This window comes from Psammomys obesus, unplaced genomic scaffold, assembly GCF_907164565.1.
Source record: "Psammomys obesus unplaced genomic scaffold, mPsaObe1.curated_primary_1811, whole genome shotgun sequence".
In the NCBI taxonomy this organism is placed as follows: Eukaryota; Metazoa; Chordata; class Mammalia; order Rodentia; family Muridae; genus Psammomys; species Psammomys obesus.
Genome location: NW_026585691.1, coordinates 3,331,079 through 3,351,160, shown reverse-complemented (window position 1 = coordinate 3,351,160; position 20,082 = coordinate 3,331,079). Strand labels below are relative to the sequence as shown.

The following is a 20,082-nucleotide window of genomic DNA, read 5'->3' as shown; positions in this document are numbered from 1 at the left end:
CACACACACACACACACACACACACACACACACACACACACACACACGATTGCTGCTCTTTCTGAGGAAGAGCTCAATTCCCAGCACCCAAGGTGCAGCTCCCAACTGTTTGTAACTCCAGTTCCAGGGGATCCAACACCCTAACACAGACACATACAGATAAACCACCTGTGCATATAAAATAAAATCAGTAATTAAGTATGTAAATAAATAATGCACATTAAATAAATAAATCTTTTTTTCTTTTTTTAAAATTAAACATGTTGCGGGACAGGGTGGCTCAAGCCTTTAATCTTAGCAGACAGGGAGGGAGAGGCAGGAGGATCTCTTGAGTTCAAAGTCAGCCTGGTCTGTAAAGAGAGTCCAGGACAGCCAAGGTTATTCAGAGAAACTCTGTCTCAAAAAACAAAACTGTTTTGACACATTAAAAAACAACTTTACAAATAAATAAATAAATAAAAATTAGAAAAAAAAAAACTTTACAGTGTAAAACTTTTTATATGATTTTTGGGCATTTGACCCAACTGATTTTTCTTTTTTAAAAATGTTTTTTGTTACTTTTGAGACAGAGTCTCTTTTTTGGTTTTTAGTGTTTTGAGACATGGTCTCTCTGTGTAGCCCTGGACTCTCTTTGTAGACCAAGTTGGCCTGGAACTCACAGAGATCCACCTGCCTCTGCCTCCCAACAGAATCTCACTAGGATGCACAGAGTGATACTGAACTTAACTCTAACCCTGGCTGTTGCCAGAGTTGTGAGTCTTCTGTCTCATTCTCCCAAGGAACTTTGCCAGCAGACCCAGCAGTATAAGATTTTTAAAAGTATTTATTTATTTACAGCCAGGCATGGTGGCACACACCTTTAATTCCAGCCAGAGGCAGGCAAATCTCTGTGAGTTTGAGATTTACCTGGTCTACAAAGCAGGTTCTAGGACAGCCATGACTGTTACACAGAGAAACGTTTTTTTTTTTTTTTAAGGGAGGTCATTATAGCTTCTAGTATAAGATTCTTGCCCAACCTTTTCTTTTCAATTCTGTAGATTTTTTTTTCTTTTTTTTCCCCAGTTTGTTTGGTTTTGGGGGTGTTCTGTTTATTTTTTGAGACCATCTCATACGGCCTGTGTTGTGCTCTCTCTCTCTTCCTCTTTCTCTCTCATTTCTCTCATCTCTATCGCAGGGGTTTAAGACAGGGCTTCTTTTAACTTTGGCTGATCTGGAACTCTGCTGTAGACCAGGCTGGTCTAGAAGTCACAGAGAACCTCCTGCCTCTGCCTCGCAAGTGCTGGGATTAAAATGTCACCCCCCCTTTCTTGCCTGGCTTTTTTTTTTTTTTTTTTTTTTTTTTCTTTTAAAAAAAGTAATTCCACAAAGCCAGATATAGTGGTAAATGTCTGTAATCTTAAATGTTCTGGAAACTGAGGGAGGAGGCTTACTTGAGCTCAGTTTGAGATCAGCCTGGACAATGTAAGACCTTATCTAGTCTTAAAAAAAAAAAAAAAAAAAAAAAAAAAAAAGCTGAATGTGGTGGCACAAGCCTGACATCCCAGCCCTGGGAAGGCGGGGATGTATGAGGGTCAGGAGTTTAGGTGTGATCTCCAGTTACATAGGGAGTTTGAAGCCACCTTGGGCTGCTTGAGGTTCTGTCTCTAAATAAATGAATTTGCTGAACATGTAGTGACCATTTCCAGTCTGCATGAAAAGCCTTTGTTCTACTCAAGGTGATATTCCTGAATTTTGTCTTTGATAGGTTACTTTTCTCCCATTTATTCTAAACCCTTCAGTGGTACTAAATGTGGCATCTCTTGGTTTCTTTTATTATTTTCTTTTTATTGTCCACTTCCTTCACATTCTGAAAAAAAAATAACTTTGTATGATCTTATTGCACAGGTTTATTTTTGTCCTTTTATTTATTGGTTTTAATTGATGCTGAGTTTCATTTACTTGGCAACTTTCTTTGTGTGTATTTGATGAGCAACTAGGCAAGCACTCTACCACGCCCCCTAGTGGTATGTATGTCCTTTTGTCCTTTCAGTTAAGTTATAGCTTTTCATTTCAGCCTCTCACCTTCTTCATGCTTTTCTTTCTTATTGACATACTTTGTCTTGCTCTTATACAAGTCAGACAGTATAGTGAAGAAAGAACTCTTATTAAGTCCAAGTAATTTTATGTTTGTGCTTTCTTTTTCTCTCATCCAATCTCTCTTTATTACCATCCTATTTTCTAGAGAAAACTCTCTTAAATGTAAGGAAAGGTATAGTTGTTTTCCAAGGGTAAAACAACAGGAGGTCATGCAGTGGCTAAATTATACACTGATGATAATACAGCTCTGGAGATGGTGAGTAAACTTTTAATTACTGTGAGTAGATGTTAAACCTGGTCATAAGTAAAGAGGTTGCAGAGGTGATGCATTATGATTTAGAGAAGTGGTGAGCTGTAATAATTCTCTGTGGTGGGAATTCAGTTTAAGTGCCCTCCTTCTTAGAAATGCCCTTGGTCCCTTGCAAGAGAATTGCTTTCAGTACTAAGTTCTACTGCCTTTTTCACTGTGATTTGTTGCTATATTTCTGATATTCGTTCAATGCCTGGCACATCATTGGGAATAAGTTTTAAGAATATCAGCTGAATGAACAGATATCTGTTATACTACTCTTAGACACCAAGTTTTCTTGAGTATTCCAAACAGTTCACTACAAATTTCTTTAGAATTCTTAGGTCACTTTCAAAATCCTCATTTCTCAGACTTGTCAGGGATTGTTCCCTTTACCTCTAATGAAGTGATTTTTCTTCTCTTAATCGTTACATCTTATACTCCCACCCTTACTGTAGGTCCTCCTAGAGGAAGCAAGATTTATCTAGACTTGATATTTGCTAATAAATCGACAGTAATCGATTGCTGTTGACAATAAACTTTCTACTTGGGTAATGGGTGTGCTTCTCAGATCTAAAGCTGAACTGCAGATTGAGGTACATACCTTGCTTAAATCTCAGGGACTTGCATGTATTCGCTTGGTACAGCCCTGTGCTTCTAGGATGCATTTTTTTCTTTCTTTCTTTCTTTCTTTCTTTCTTTCTTTCTTTCTTTCTTTCTTTCTTCCTTTCTTTCTCTCTCTCTCTCTCTCTCTCTCTCTCTCTCTCTCTCTTTCTTTTTGCCTCAGCACCCTTATTTTTAGACACTCTTATGACAGAATAGGTGGAAAATCACTGCTTGCCTTGTTTTATATGAATTATTTACTACTTGTTAAGTAATCACTTTCTAGGATGCTCTGTGACACCACTGGGTTGTTCTTTATATACAATTGTGTTACAAAAGTTTGTTTTCTAAACAGATTTAGAAAGTTAATGCACAGAGGAATAAGCAACAACAAAACTTTTGGCTTCATCATAAAATAATACTTGGATGGAACACATTGGTTGCTGGGTTTTTTAGGTAATGTTTCCCTCTCTGTCTCCTAAGAGGACAGTGGAGAAACATAAATTATCCTTTTAAAGGCAGTCTCTGTTCCATGTGGTGTAAAGCCTTGATGTTTTTTAAGTCAGTTCTTTAAATCTTACCATAAAAAAGTAGAGAATCATTCTACTTTTGGGAAATGGGCTTTCAGCAGAGTCAAGGAAAACATTTTTCTTTCTAAATACTTTGTGGGAAAGGGTATACTGAACCCTCCTTTGTGTACATGATTTCCAGCCTGGAGTTTGATAAGAACTATGTAACTTCTCTGGGATCAAGTGAGTCCCCTCTGAGAGTTGTTTCCTCTGGCTGCAATCACACAAAGAGTTTGCATTTTCCCTAGTTCTGCTTCCTTTTCTTCTTTCCCCTAGCCACAATGAGGCTTCTTTCTTCAGTACTGAATGGCAAGGAATCTGTATATATTTTTAGGAGGGACTGACCCTGTTAGAGAGCTGTTAAGGCTTTTGCTAGATCATGTTCTGAGTCACTGATAATTCAAGCAGCCAGCAGAAAGGGGTGTGACGGAGGTGTCGCAGCTTTAGTCTGTGATGTGCTGGGGCCTGTACTGATGCAGACGGACTGCCAGCTGGCAGTGGGGGCAGAAGTTAAGTCTTTGAGGAAGGGGGAGCTAATTGTAGAGGACTACTAGGTAACACCCAACACAGAATCTTAGGCAACTAGAAATACTGTATTATTCCCTGAGGAGGTGGAGTGGGATTAACCTTTTCTAGGTCCAGTGAGACCTGGTTGGAAATACGATTGAACTTGTCTTGCCCACTGAAGTATGATAGTCCCCCAGGAAGGGTCCATTTTGTATGGGAGTTTATTTCAGGCTATCTCCTTGCCTGTACTGTTTTCTTTAACAGCTTTTTAAAATTTTCTTTTTCCAGCAATGATGTTGTCCACTGGACATGTTCTGACCAAGGAGGCAGGTCTGAGAACATAGCTGAAGCTGAAAATAGGAAAGCTGGGGGCAAGGAAGAGCCTTGAATCTTGAGGTGGGACGTTGACTCTAAGATGTCCTTGAGCAGTGGAGCCTCCGGAGGGAAAGGAGTGGATGCAAACCCGGTTGAGACATACGACAGTGGGGATGAATGGGACATTGGAGTAGGGAATCTCATCATTGACCTGGACGCCGATCTGGAGAAAGACCAGCAGAAACTGGAAATGTCAGGCTCGAAGGAGGTGGGGATGCCAGCCCCCAATGCTGTGGCCACGCTGCCAGACAACATCAAGTTTGTGACCCCAGTGCCAGGTCCTCAAGGGAAGGAAGGCAAAGCAAAATCCAAAAGGAGTAAGAGTGGCAAAGACACTAGCAAGCCCACTCCAGGGACTTCTTTGTTCTCTCCAAGTGAGGGAGCAGCAAACAAGAAAGAGGTACAGGGTCGCTCAGGAGATGGTACCAATGCAGGAGGCCTGGCTGCTGCTGTTGCCCCCAAGGGCTCAGAGAAGGCTGCTAAGGCGTCACGCACTGTAGCTGGCTCCAAAAAGGAAAAGGAGAACAGCTCCTCTAAGAGCAAGAAGGAGAGAGGTGAAGGAGTGGGGACTTGTTCGGAAAAGGATTCTGGGGTCCTCCAGCCAGTTCCCTTGGGAGGACGGGGTGGTCAGTATGATGCAAGTGCAGGGATGGAATCAGGAACCGTGGAGCCGCTTGGGAGTATAGCTATTGAACCTGGGGCAGCGCTCAATCCTTTGGGAACTAAGCCGGAGCCAGAGGAAGGGGAGAATGAGTGTCGGCCGCTAAAGAAAGTCAAGTCTGAAAAGGTAAGAGGTGGCCAGATCTAGCTGTCCACTGCCCGTCAGAACTGCCCCAGACTAACTGCCAAATGCTGTGTGCACTCTGTGGGAGGCTCATTAGTTTGTGGGTAATGACCAATTACAAGGTCAGAGCAGCTGGTAATGATAATGTGATTTTGCTCCAAATTAAAGGATTCCCTACAGAGATATTTGCAGCAGGCCCAGACCTCTTGGAATACGATTTCTGTTTGGGGGTCAGCTACTTTGGAGAAGGAATTTTCTCATACCTTGTTATTGTCACATGTCAGACACTTGTTGCTAGACGTTGGCATTAAATCTTCATGTGATTTCCTCCTTGGCTGAAATTGCGTCATCGGAATCATAATAGTTGATAAGTGTAATAGGTTTTTGGTTACATGTTTAAACTGAATGATCCTCTTAGTGGGAAGAAATGGTACTGCTGGTTCTCTGGCAGGCCAAAGAGTTAATTGTCATGCCTTATCTGCTAAGGGATGGCTACCAAAAACCAAAGCTGTACACAGATACAGTCTAGTAAACAAGGAGCAGGAGGTACTAACTATATTATGCAGGAACTAATCAGGCCTTACGAGTTACTGTGGTAGCTTTGAAAGTTTGGCCTAGAAAGATTCTTTGGCCCCTGAAAGTATTGCTGTCTGCCAATTATCTCCTGCAACCATCGGAAATCAAAGTCTCCTGGTGGTTTTATTGCTGCCAAATAGTGTAATAATACCTCCCCTTCTGCTGGACTTGGAAGCATAGGTGCCTGCAGCCCCAGGAGGCATTAGGACTGAGTCCTTCCCTCCAGGAAAGTGATCTGAGTTGATATTTCAGGAAATGAAGCTTGTAGGGCTATAGTAGAGTAGTTTCCAGTCTAGGGTCAGCTCAGGCTGCCTCAGACTTGAGCAGCCTACAGTTTCCTACAGAGCAGCTGGCCTGGTGATGAGCTGTTCTTTGGCTCTTGATTTTCCGCTTTGCTCTGCTCACCCTATGCATTTGGCTGATCGCAGCAGATGCGGCATAAATTGATTTCTCTGTAATTACATCAGTTGCAGCAGGGAATACCTATTTCCATATTTAAGTGTTAATAAATAAAGGCTGGATATGTATATTTGGGTGGTGGTGGCCTCTTACTGCCTGGATTTCAGTGGTAGCTTGTGCTTTCTTTGCTGTAGGTATTTTGGTCTTTGCCTCTGGCACATCTGTTGCTACATCTGGGCATTTTTGGTAACAGGGCTGTGAATTTCTTCTGGTTATATAACACAATGGTTGATTCCCTTTTGCCAGTAGCAGCTGCCAGAGAGGCTGCCTGTGTTTGGGTGGCAGATGCTGTAGTCCACCTCGGCAGAGTCAAGTTCCAGCTGGTTATTGGCATGGTTCATCCTGTGCTGGCTGTGCTTTGCCATTTTCTCTGGGGTGCAGATGGATAATGCTGTTTTAAAGAGGCCTGGGAGTACCAGGAGCTTTTGCTACTGTTCCAGGCCCATTAGACTGTTCCCTACATCTGGCTTCAGGAAGTCCCTACCATATATCCATTTTCACAATCATTGTTCTTTGTGGAAAGGTAGTCCTGAGGGTGGTCTTTTATTTTCTCATCATTTAGAGTACTTGTGTTGGAATCGTCTAAATTCACTGTGGGTGAAGGAATTAATATTGCTTAGCTTTGTATTGGATTGAATTCTGTGTTCATGATTTCCTCTAAGGAAGAAATGGAATCTGTTTTCTCTTCTATAGGTGCATAGACCAACCATTTGGGTGTCCAGTTGCCTAAAATACGCTTGGCCTTTCTTTAGCTATTACATCTTGGTGCTAGGGAGTTTTGCCCCCTCATGTAACTTTGTTATAAGCTTTGTCTCTCTTAGTAGTCTAAGTAAGAATGGGGCAGTCCAGTGGGAGATAAAAGGGAGAAAAAAAATGTTTCATATTTTGGGAGAATAATTTTTGGGAAGTATTTTGAGAAGCATATGATTTATTGTGCAGCTCAACATTACCATAAGCACATTTTATTTTTGTTGTTGTTAGTGGTTATTTATTTATTTATTTATTCATTTATTTATTATTTTTTATTTTTTCCTGTGCGGACCTTGTTATATAACCCTGACTTGCCTGGAATTTACTTTATAGGCCAACCTATTCTTTTTTCGTTGGTTGGTTGGTTGGTTGGTTTCGTTGTTGTTTTATATTTGTTTTTGCCTTTTTTTTATTTTCCTCAAGGCGGTTTCTCTGTGTTGCCCAGGCTGTCTTAGAACTCAGGTAAACCAGGTTAGCTTCCAACTCAGAAAGATCTGCCTGCCTCTGCCTGCTGAGCACTGAGTCTAAAGGAGTGCTCCTCCATGCCCAGCTAGACCAGGCTGTTCTTGAATCCAAGGAAGTCCTCCTGCCTCTGCCCCTGCCCCTGCCTCTTTGTTGCTGGAATGAGTAATACACAGTGCCTACCTAGCTGAGTCTGCTTTCTAAAAATTCCTTACTTTGTACTCTGGAACCCCATTTGGACACACTTGCTCAAAGGTGCTTTACCATATTATCTTTGGTTAATAAAATATTTAAGTAAATGTTTGGAAGTTGCTAGGAGATGAGCACACTCTGCAAGGAAAAAACATTTCTGGAATGGAAAGAGGAGACTAGATGAGCTAAAGTGGAAAAGGAAAGGGTCTGGCTGGGGTTGCAGCGCAGTGGAAGAGTGGTTGGCCAGAACGCACAGGGCTTGGTCTTGATTCCAGAGCACAGAGGGGGATGAGAAGGAGAGGTGAGGCTTCGCGGGGATCTCAGGGACCTCAGCTTTTGAGAGCTTGGAACCCCAGGGTGTTGCATGCTATAGCTGATCAGGGAGTGTTGATCAGTGTTGCAAGCAGAGTCTTTGAAACCTCTTCAAGATTTTTTTTCCCCTAAAATATGGGCTTGCCTCTGATATAACTAGTTTGGAATGTTACTTTTTGTAGAGACAATCAACAAAACCCAAACAGCAAAACATGTGTGATGAAATCAAGCTGGGAGCTATCATGAAGAGGGTAAACTCAAAATTTGGAAGATATCCTAACTGAGGCACCACGTCCTCTCCTGCCTCTTTTTTCCTTCTTCAGTTTACTTATTTTTATTTTGTGTAAATGGTGTTTTGCCAGAATGTATGTCTGGGTACATGCATTCAACATCCACAGAGGCCAGAAGAGGCATTGGATTCTCTGAAACCGAAGTTACAGATAGTTATTAGCCACCATGTGAGCACTAGGAATTGAAACTGGGTCCTCTGCATCAATAGCAAATACTCTCTCTCTCTCTCTTAAGATTTATTTATTTACTGTCTATACCGTATTCTGCTTGCATATATACCTGCACATCAGATCTAGAGGGCACCAGATTTCATTATAGATGGTTGAGAACTATCATGTAGTTGCTGGGAATTGAACTCAGGACCTTTAGGAAGAACAGCCAGTGCTGTTAACCTCTGAGCCATCTCTCCAGCCCAAAAGACAGAGTGTGAATATCTTTAATTTCCTTATTAGTGTGATTTTTTTTTTTGAGACTGGGTTTCTCTGTGTAGCCTTGGCTGTCCTGGACTCTTTGTAGTCCAGGCTGGCCTTGAACTCACAGGATCTGTCTGCCTCTGCCTCCCAGAATGCTGGGATTACAAGTGTGAGTTGAGCCATCTTTCCAGTTCCTCCCACCCATTTTTCCAAACAGGAGAGGAGTCTCTGGTACTGGTTAGAATTGTCCCTTGTTGAGTAGGTACTGAATATTCAAATTAACTGCCCCAGGGCTTTCTCTATCAAGGTAAGTGTCTGAATTTTCTATCAATTTAGGATGTGTATTTCTCTTCCTGGTGCTAGGCTCCACCACACCTAGAGAAAATGAGATGGCTCTTAGCAGCCCTTGCTGTCCCGGATTGTTGAATATACAGAAAAGATGGGGGAGGGGTGCCAAGAAATAAACACTTGGAGCTTCTGATTCCTGCCTGCTTCCTTGCTTTTGGCTTGATTGATAGGTTGTGAAGTTAAGGATGGAAGGGGAGGTGGGGAGGAGAAGGCAGGACGCCTGTCTGTGAGTGTCTTGAGTTTACTGCTTTTGTCACCACTTTGGCAGGCAAGAAAAAAGGAGTTCACAAAGAAGACAGCAGTGATCTATCAGTGCTGACTGTCAGGAGGTATGCCCAGGAGTTTTGGTAGAGGCATTTATTTAAATTTTTTTTTCAAGTAATGTAACATACCTATTTGGCTGTAGTGGTTAATATCAAGAATTTTGCAGTCCCAAGCTTCATTTTCCTTAGCAGTTGGTTTTGATTTTACCAGATAGGACTCCTACGCTCTGCTTTGGCAGTGTTTGGGTATCAGCTTCTGCTGCTTTCAGAATGCTTTGCTTATTTACCACTTTCTCCATTAGTTTAAAATACAAAGAAGACAGTTAAGGTTGCTCTTAGCTTTCCTTACGTTTAGATTAGATTATGGGTTCTATCCCCCACGCCCCCAGAGTTTCTGGGTAGCCCTAGCTGTCCTAGAACTCACTCTTTAGGCCAGGGTGGATCACAGAGATCCACCTGCCTCTGCCTCCCCGAGTGCTGGGATCACAGGGGTGAGCCACCGCGCCCGGCTTGCAGGTTCTATCTTATGTGTGTTCTGAGAGCATCTTCTTTTGCCCTTGGTTTCCCATTCTAGTGTATACCTTCCAGGTCATTTCTTTTGTATTGCAATTCTTCATTGCCTCACCTAGGTGAGGTCTATTTTTCTTTCTGATCCAAGGCTTTTCTAATGCCCTTCCCCCTGACTTGCTGCTTCTTTCTGGTTATTGACAATATAGCAGTCAGCCTTGTTTCCTTAAGCCAAATGTCCTCAAGCATTTTCCTTCACCAAAAAAATGAAAAGCTGATTCTTATGTGGGTCTAAGTTGCATTTGTCTAGCTACAAGCATGATTTTTTATTCAGCAGCTCTTGTTTTCCTTATGGGTGTTGTAATTCAAGGAGAGTCCAGGGAAAGATTATCTTATCCAGCTTTTTCATTTTGAAGACAGGAAGCTAAGTCTAGGGAGGTTGTGCGACTTTCCCAGGCTCTCACATATTGTGACAAAGCCTAGTTTGGAAGCTAGGGTTTTGTTTTGTTTTTAATTGTTGTTTGGGAGATTTTGTCTGATTTTTGTTTTTGAGTCTGGGTTTTGTGATACAGTAAGCCTTGAATTCACTTGGTACTCTAGACTGGCTTCAGATTCACAGTAGTCCTTGTTCCTTCGTCTCCTGAGTACTAGTTTACAGGTTTGAGCCACACCTCGTTAAAACCAGGTTTTTGTTTGTTTTTAAACACCATGTTCTTTCTATGTGCTCCAGTGTGTGTGTGTGAGTGCTCTATTCCTCTGAGACAGGGTCACTCACTGAACTTAGATTGGCAGTCGGCAAGCCCATCAGTCCTTCTTAACTCCATAGCTCTGTGGTTACGTGTACAGACACAGGCATGTCTGGTTCTCCATGACTCTCCAGGGTGCTGGGATACAAACCACTTTCTGGTGCTTTGACAGCCAGTGCCTTTACCTGTGGAGCCACCTCTCCTGCCTCTTGAACATCAAATTGTAGTATTGTCCTACATTTCTTAATGAAGCTGTAGTTATCATAGGGATGGTTCCTTTGGACCATTTTAAAAACTTAGAAATATGGCCTGTAACTACTGTCCAGGTACCCTATAACTACTCATATTTGGTTTTTACTGGGGTTTTTTTTTTCCTTCCTTCCTTTCCTCCTTCCCTTTCTCCCTCCTTCTTTTCTTTCTTTCTTTCTTTTTCTTTCTCTCGCTCTCTCTCTCTTTTTTTTTTTTTTTTTTTTTTTTTGCTCTCTCTTTCTTTTTTTTTTTTTTTTTTGGTTTTTCGACAGGGTTTCTCTGTGTAGCGTTGGCTGACCTCAACTCGCTTTGTATACCAGGCTGGCTTGAACTCACAGAGCTCTGTCTGCCTCTGCTTCCCTGACTCCTGTGTTTATAGTCATGCACCACTGCCCCCAGGTTTACTGGTTTTTCAAGACAGGGTTTGTCTGAATAACCCTGGCTGTCCTGGAACTTGCTCTGTAAACCAAGAGCAAGCTGGCCTCCATCTCAGAAACCTACCTGCCTCTTCCTGAGTGCTAGGATCAAAAGCATGTACCCACTGCCAGGCAACAAATCATCTTTGAGTTTAGGATTCTTATGTCAGTCAGGTGATGATATTTGTAGAGATTTAGCATTTGTGGAGGAGCGGACATAGTTCAGCCTACAGTCTGCTTACTTTGGAAGCACAAGGGCATGAGTTTGATCCTCAAAGCTCATGTGAAGGTGTGCTACCAGAGCACATTGGGAACACCAGTACTAGGAGGGGAGACATGCAGGTTCACCCCTGCAGCTCACTGGCCACCTGCTCTAGACATTGGTGAGTTCCAGGCCAATGAGAAACGCTACTTTAAAGGAGGTGAACAGCACTCCTGAGGTTAGTCACTGCCAGGTCCTTTCCCCAGTTGACATCTATTAATTGTACATTTTAAGGAGTACAGTGCTAATTTGATATGTTTATGCAATGTATAATCGCAAAAAACGATAACCAGCATTTCTGTCTCCTTAAACATCACTTCTTTGTGTTGGGAACCTTTGAATTATTTCTTCTAGTGCTTTAAAGTATAGTAACTGTATATTATGTAGATTTTACTTCTGTGTAACTGTAGTTGTATGTGACTATATAGTCCTTTATCTAATGCTAGGTTCTTTTCTGTTTGGCAATTAAGTCAGCAAGCTGGCTCTGTTCCAGTGTTGCTTACCAGGATACGTCACTTATAGGCATGTTGTCAAGGCTGCTGTGACTATTAATTGCTTAGTTTTTTATTACATATTTATTTATTTACTTTAGGGGAAGGGCATGTGTATATGTGGAGCTCATAGGATAACCTACAAGAGTCAGTGCTCTCCTTCTATCGTGTGGGTCCAAGGATCAAACTCAGGTCATCAGGCGTAAGAGGCAGGCAGCCTTCTTTGCTTCTTTGCTTAGTACTATCTCACTATAAAACATAGTACTACTTTTTAAAGAGAGGGGATACACTGTTGGGTACCATTGTTTCTTCCATGTATTAAATGGCTGTGTCTTAGATTCTAGGTCCTGCACTTGGCTGGATTAAATATACTGATGAGTAAAGCAGAGATGGTCCCTTATTTCTTTTTGTTTGTTTGTTTTATTTTTTAATTTTTTATATTAATTACAGTTTATTCACTTTGTATCCTAGTTGTAGCCCCCTCCTTCATTCCCTCCCAATCTCACCCTCCCTCCCTCATCTCCTCTCATGCCCCTCTCCAAGTCCACTGATAGGGGAGGTCCTCCTCCCCTTCCATCTGACCCTAGCCTATCAGGTCTCAAATTAGGACTGGCTGCATTGTCTTCCTCTGTGGCCTGGTAAGGCTGCTCCCTCCGCAGGAGGAGGTGATCAAAGAGCCTGCCAGTGAGTTCATGTCAGAGACAGTCCCTGTTCCTCTTACTAGGGAACCCACTTGGAGACTTAGCTGCCATGGGCTACATCTGAGCAGAGGTTCTAGGTTATCTCCATACATGGTCCTTGGTTGAAGTATCTGTCTCAGAAATGACCCCTGTGCCCAGATTTCTTGGTTCTGTTGCTCTCCTTGTGGAGCTCCTATCCCTCCAGGTCTTTCTATCTCCCCCTTCTTTCATAAAATTCCCTGCACTCTGCCCAAAGTTTGGCTATGAGCCTCAGCATCTGCTTTGATACCCTGCTGGGTAGAGTCTTTCAGAGGCCCTCTGTGGTAGGCTCCTGTCCTATTCCCAGTTTTCTCCCTGTTCTGATGTCCGTCCCGTTTGCCTTTCTGAGTGAGGATTTGGTGCTGTCTTAGACAATTAGGAACAGTGCTTCCTCAAGATGCAACTATACCATTCTTAGGCATATATCTAAAATATGCTCAAGTACACACAAGGACATTTGCTCAACCAAGTTTGTAGCAGCTTTATTCGTAATAGCCAGAGCCTGGAAACAACCCAGATGTCCCTCAACTGAGGAATAGATACAGAAATTATGGTACATTTACACAATGGAATACTACTCAGCAATTAAAAACAAGGAAATCATGAAATTTGTAGGCAGATGGTGGGAACTAAAAAAGATCATCCTGAGTGAAGTGACCCAGAAGCAGAAAGACACACACGGTATATACTCATAAGTGGATATTAGACCTGTAAGATAGGATAAACATACTAAAATCTGTACACCTAAAGAAGCTAAGCAAGAAAGAGGACCCTGGGTAAGATGATCAACCCTTATTTCTTAGAGCTAGCAGTTTATCATTTAAAGTAGAGTTCATAAAAAGTATGAACATAAAACCTAAGTAAGGATGACTTTCAAAACGCGGGTTGTTGGCCTGACAAAGTGGCCTAGCAGTAAAGCTCTTGTCAGGAGAGCCTCGCTGCCTATGTTCACACACCACACATCCCCACTGCCTTTTCTTGGAACCCTACAGTGGAAGAAGAGAACTAGTGCCAGCAAGTTGTCCTGTGACTCTGTATTCGTTCTGTGATGCACATGCCCAGTCATCGGTACATATCACATCACATGGACACAAACACAATAGGTTTGGTTTGGTTTTTTTAAGTGTACATTGTTGACCCTACACCAGATCTACTTCGTAAGTTTTTGGGTTAAGGACCCAGAAATTTTCACTTTCAAGTTTGTCCAAATAATTGCTGTTTACAAAGAGATTTTGTGGATCTTTGCACATTTTCATTATTGGGTATATATTGGGAGCCATTTCTAATTTTAAAATCTTTAATGTAAATTTCACATTGAGTCTGATGTATGATTTTGTGATTAAGAGTATATATACTTCGGAGCTAAAACAGTGGCTTGGCAGGTTAAGGGTTTCTGCCAAGTCTAATGACCTGCATTTGATTCCAGAACTCACATGATGGAAGAGAACTAACTGACTTTTTCAAATTACCCTATGACCTTAACACCTAAACCATGGCAAGTGCATGTATACACACATACAGACACACAGGTGTACACACAGTCACCTGAACCCCCCACCAATTTTTCTTTTCATTTTTAAAGAGTGTGATCTGTAGCCTGACCACTGGAATTTGTATCTCAGTGCTGCTTCTGAACTGAGTGATCTTGAACAAGTTACTTAACTGTTCTGCACCAGCTATGTCATGGAAAATAAGACTATGCACATATGTTATTGCAGTATTAAATTAGTTGTTGTGCAATGTGGCACATACCTTTAGTCCCAGCACTTGGGAGGCAGAGGCAGGCATATCTTTCTGTGCAAGGCCAGCCAGGTCTACATGGGAAGTTTAGGACAGCTAAGGCTACATAGCAAGATCTTGTTTGCAAAACAAAACAAAACAAAAATTACCTTAATTAACTCAGAGAAAACACTTAGAATGGTATGTAACACATAGGAAGCATTCAGTAACTATTAGGAAAAAAATAATTTATTTAAGTTGAAGTCTATGTCAGTCTGTCCTGGGCAGTAATGGTCTGAAATGTTAGTACACTGCACAAGAAGCCCGAGAGTAATAGTTAAACATGTTGGTTAAGACTTTCAGCACTGTGCCCAGGAGAAGTTCCAAACCTGTGCTGGGGAATTCGCATGCTGGTGCTTATGTTGTAAAACCTCAGAAGAGCAGAAACTGGCTGCAGAGGCACTGGGGTGGCCTCGCTGCATTTCAGATTTCAGAGGACTTGGCCGCCCCCCTGGAGTGGGGTTGAGTGCGTTGATGGGTGTCGCCATGGGTCTGCAGTGGGTACGTTCTCGAGGCAGCACATGGAAGAACAGGGCCTTTGTTGCTACATTAGCATGCAAGGGATGCTAATCTGAGTCCTGGTCCTTAATTTTCCTCCCCCGATGTGATCTTGTATTTTTGCCATTTGGGTACAAGAGCTTTTACCAGCAGGGCTTATCCAGGGAGGCAGCAGCGCTGTGCTTTCAGGCTAGATAGAGATGGCAATAAAATCCGCAGCTGAGATCTGCCACTGCTGACTGCCTGAGCCCTCCTCTCTGTGGTTTGCAGTCTTCAAGCCATGCTTGAGTAACCTGCCTCCAGAGCTGCTGACAGGGCTGTGTTCAGAGGCCTTGGAAATTACACTCTTCATTTCCCTATCATCCTCTGACCTGCAGTGCAGAGCCTTCTGGTGCAAGAACAAGGCAGAAAAAAATCCAGACGGCTTCTCGCCAGCGTGTGTCAAGAGCTACAAAGAAGGAAATTGGACTTGCTCACTTAAAAACCGTGGGGTTAGGCTTTGATTTTTAGATCCTGCTGAGAGTTATTTGTGTGTGTGAGCATGTTTTATCTCTGTATTTGTATAGAATAATTCTGTACACGGCAGTGCTATGGAGGAGGAGTGTCTGAAGGCAGCAAGCAGAGGAAGATTGCTTTTCTCTTTGGTAATTTCCCAGTTGTACCATTGGGGTGGGCTTGGAAGAATTAGCATCAGGAAGGTGCCAGACCATATTAATATTTTAAAATATATTACTCTTGGTACAGTTTAGTCATGGATGAGAGCACCCACATAAGAAATGCCCTTGGCTATTCTCGGGGACATTTGTATCAAACGCTCTCCCTGAAGTTACTCATCCTAGATGGCACTGGCCTGTCAGTGCTTGTGTCGCCTTAGACTTTAGATCTGTCTCAGTAAGAGCAGAGGTCACGTGGGATAGAGGACAGAATGCTGGAGGAGACATAGGGAGGGTAATTTAGAGTGTTTTGCAATTTCCTATTTATAAGACAAATTATACTTAAGGAGGCTAGAGAGTTAAAGGTCAGTAGTTAAGAGCATTTGCTGTTCTTGCAGAGAACCCACATTCCCAGCACCTATGTCAAGTGGCTGATAACCACCTATACCTCCAGCTGTAAGAAATCTGACGCCCTCTTCTGGCCTCTGTCAGCACCACCACACCCACACCTAAATAAAAATAGATATAATAGATCTTAAAGAATATGTCTCTGTTAATGGGGTTTGGTATTACAAAGTGATGTATTTTTTTCTTTTAGCATCTTTCTTTTGCCATAGGAGACCAACAGGAAAGGTCTCCCTACCCCCAAATGAAGAAAAATTGAGGTGATAAAAGGATTCTTGTTCACTCTGTGTCTTTGTTGTGTCTTGTTCTTACGTCTTCATGGCCTTGATTTAGTGGCACCCTTTGGCTATATTGCAGAAAAGGGAGGGAAGGAGGGAAACCCCTTAGCCTTTAGACTCCTAGGATGCTTTTAAACCTTTAGTGTCTTTCCTTTGAAAGTACTACAGAGAAGTGTTTCCACATGAAGTAGTAACTAAGGTGAGAAGTAGGCCTCTCTCTTCAGTGTCAGCAGTGTCTGATGGCCTGGTTAAAGACTCCAGTGTCAGGCATCAGCCCAGGCTTTAGGTTAACTCTTAGACTCAATTTCTCACAATATGCATTTTAACAGTAGCTCTCTGGCTGCTGTGGTGGTGCATATTTGTAATCCAGCTCTTGGGAGGCTGATGGGGCCAGAGCTTGAGAGTTCAAGGTAAGCCTCTGTAGTAGACCCTGTTTCCAAAACAAGCAACAACACCCCCAAACTTTAGCTGTCCTATTGATTGATATCCAAGTTTCAGATCCACCATTATTGTATCCCCTTCTTAAAAGTGACAGTGGGGGCCAGAGAGATGCCTTATCTGTTGAGAGCGCTTGTTACTCTTTCCGAGGGTCCACGTTCAGCCTCCAACACTCACATGGTTGCTCGCAACCTTCAGTGACCCCAGCTCCATAGAATGGGGTGCCCTCTTCTGACCTTGAGCACTACGTGCACTACTGCATACCCGTGCGTACAGGCAGAGACCCCCATACATACAAAAATAAGTTTAAAAAGTTTCAGGTGAAAATGAAATCTACCAAAAATTTTAAGGAGTAAAAAGTAACCCTTGACAATAGATGTGATGTTTCTTTTTTTCTGGGCTGTATAGATTTTTGCTGTTGTCTTCATTGACAAATTGAGATGCTCCAAATTGGAGGGATTATCTAAGGGTTTGGAACTTAAAGCATTTTTTACTTGTATTTTATTTGGGATGTGTGTGTGTGTACTGAAGTCACATGTAGTGGTGAATGAACAACTTGAAGGAGTTGGTCCTCCTCCTTCAGGTAGGTCGTAGGGATTGAACTCAGGTCAGGCAAGCTGTTACCGTAAGCTATCTTACCAGCTTAGGGTTTGGAGCTTTGAGAACAGAAATAAAACTCAGAATAGATTAACCTTTTCAAGCTTCCCCTTCCTTTGTCAGCTGTAGTATGGGCAATCACTTCTTAGGGTTTCCATGAAGTTTAAAAATGATGAGGGAGCTTAAGTGTCAGGATAGTACTTAGATGTTGTTCATTACTGAACTCTTATCTTCAGAGTTGTGTGCTCCTTGTCTCATTCGAGACAGGAGGGTCACAGCTCCAGGAGTTGCAGACCAGCTCGGGCACCACAGCAAGACGTTACTCCCCACCCCAGCCCCCAGAAGACTGTTTCTATATTAACCCTAATTGAGATCCAGCGAGAAAAGACTGTTATGCAAATAAGGAGAAAGGCTCTCCTTTTTGCCTGAAATACACAGCAGGTATCGGTGTATGATAGCTAGTTCAGTACTGCAAATCCTAATTTCCTAGAGGGCTTCCGGGAGAGATGAATCCAGAACACTTAGAGCTAGTAAGGTTTAGTTGGTATTTGGTCAGTTAGTTCATCGCTCGGTGTTTTGGACCCTTTTGGGTCAGTTGGAAGAACTACAGCTCTTACTTAACCACTCCTTTAAAACCAGTTTGTTTGGTGTTTATCTCCTGAAATTTTTTTTCTGAGGTTTGAAATGAAGATAGTATTAGACTTAAAAAAAAATTATGTACTTGGGCTGTGTGTGTGTGTGTGTGTGTGCGCGCGTGCGCGTGCGTGCGTGCGTGTGCGCGTGTGTGTGTGCGTGTGTGTGCGCGCGCGTGCGCGTGCGTGTGTGTGTGTGTGTGTGTGTGCGCGTGCGTGCGTGCGCGTGCGTGCGTGCGTGCGTGCGTGTGTGTGTGTGTGTGTGTGTGTGTGTGTGTGTGTGTACAGGCATATGTGCTCATGTATATGCTGTGGTACATAAGTGAGAGGGCAACATTTATCAAGTTGGTTCCCTCCTCCTACCTTCATATTGGTTCCAGGGATCAAACTCAGGTCACCAGGTTTCTACATCCAGGGCCTTCACCACTGAGCTTCCTCACTGGCCCCAGTCTTCAGCCTTTTGAAGGATCAGCACAGGGAGCTTGAATAGTCCAGAAGAATGGGGATCAGGATACTTCTGTCTATGAACTTTTCACTAGCTTCAGAGAGAAAACAACCAGGTCTTAACCAGGTCTTTCTTCAGTTTGAAGCATTTGTTGTCCACTAGGAGAGTACAATTGGACTGTGCCCCTGGAAAACTCTCCAGTTGCTTTTATACTGAAGACAGTTGAGTTGTAGCCCTAGTGACAAATACTGGATTATGCTTTGATGAATCTTCCTCCCTGGATTCTGTTTTTGTTTGGTAATAGACGTTTTAAAAAGGTTTTCATAACCTGGTACCTGGTTCACTCAGTTCAGAGTTGGTATGCTTCTTCATCATTCAGGGACTCAGCAGTACGCTGAGCAAAATGTCAGGGAAAGCTACAGACTGCTGTAGAGAGAAGACAGCACACACTTTACCGTTACCAGCCACAGTAATGTGGCTCAAACAGATTACATTCAGGCATACAGATTACATTACATACATACAGAGGTCTCTTGGTGCTTAGACTTCTCAATTTAGGCCACATACTAGAATCACTTCTGAAGCCTTTTAAGTTTATGGGGCTTTTAATGTTCCTCCATGTTAAAACCCATTATTCTTGGGAAAGCCTTCTGTATAGGTTCTTCATTATATGGTAAAATTGAGATTGTAATTCAGGTACAGCATTTTTTTCCCTTTTTTCCCTCCAAACCCTCCCATACACTCTTCCCTGATCTCCTTCAAATTCATGGCCTTTTTTTTTTTTTTTTTACATCAGTGTTATTGCATGCATAATGTGTTTGTGTATACATATATAGTCCTAAATATACCTGTTGAATACATACAATATATATGTATTTTCAAAGCTATCCATTTGACAGGGAACAACCAGTTGGCATATCCTTCCTGGGGAGGACTGCCTCACACATTCCTAGCTTTACTTGGTACCTCACACACTCCTAGCTTTACTTGGCTGCCTACAGTTTGTGTAGGGTTGAGTCCTGTGGGCATTTTCCTGACCAGTTTAGCATGTTCATCGGTGTCCTCCTTGTTCAGCTCACATTTGAACAGTCATGTTGGAGACTTCTGATGTTACTAGGAGATACAGTCTCACAGTAAAGTTCCTGACCCCACTGAACTCTTAAAATTGCCTTTGCTGTTTCCAGATGGGATGCCCACTGAGCTTTGGATGTCATTTGATACTCAGGGTGCCTTTCCATCATGTTCCAGACTTCTCCAGCTGTCCTTTTTCAGTACTTGATCTACATACAGCACAGGGCCACTTACTAGGAGTACAGTTATAATGAACCTGGGTCTACAGTTTCATCATCGTTAGGAGAAACACTGAATTTCTGAGATTTTATGGAAAAAAAAACTTAAAGCCTTGTTTCCACATCAGCTTTACTGATTCAACAGACAAATTTGAAGTTAATTCATTGCTTTATTGTTTGTCATAGGAAGCTATATAATACAGACTGGCCTCAAACTTAATCCCAAATGCTGGGATTATGGGTATGAATCAACACAGCTGAAGAAAACCCTTATGGCTGGATCTACCTGCAACAGTCTAGAAACGTAGGATTTTTTTTTTTTTTTTAACGTTGACTAAGAACAAACAGATTTGGATAATTAAATTTTATTGCTGATCCAAAGCAGGTTTTTTTTTTTTTTTTCATATGC

General features: G+C 42.4%; 1 protein-coding gene across 5 annotated transcripts in view; it reads left to right on the top strand.

The window, feature by feature from the left end:
- The window catches only part of Znf609 (zinc finger protein 609), a 142,011-nt gene that overhangs the window by 29,111 nt on the left and 92,818 nt on the right, over positions 1-20,082 (top strand). For 4 of the 5 annotated variants that reach the window (XM_055597638.1, XM_055597652.1, XM_055597645.1 and 1 more), the window contains exon 2: positions 4,333-5,206. The exons of the other annotated variant lie outside the window; for it this stretch is intronic. In XM_055597638.1, the coding sequence (XP_055453613.1) occupies positions 4,460-5,206 (747 nt within the window). In that variant the 5' untranslated portion in view covers positions 4,333-4,459. The remainder of the gene's footprint in view (positions 1-4,332; positions 5,207-20,082) is intronic. 5 annotated transcript variants of the gene reach the window in all.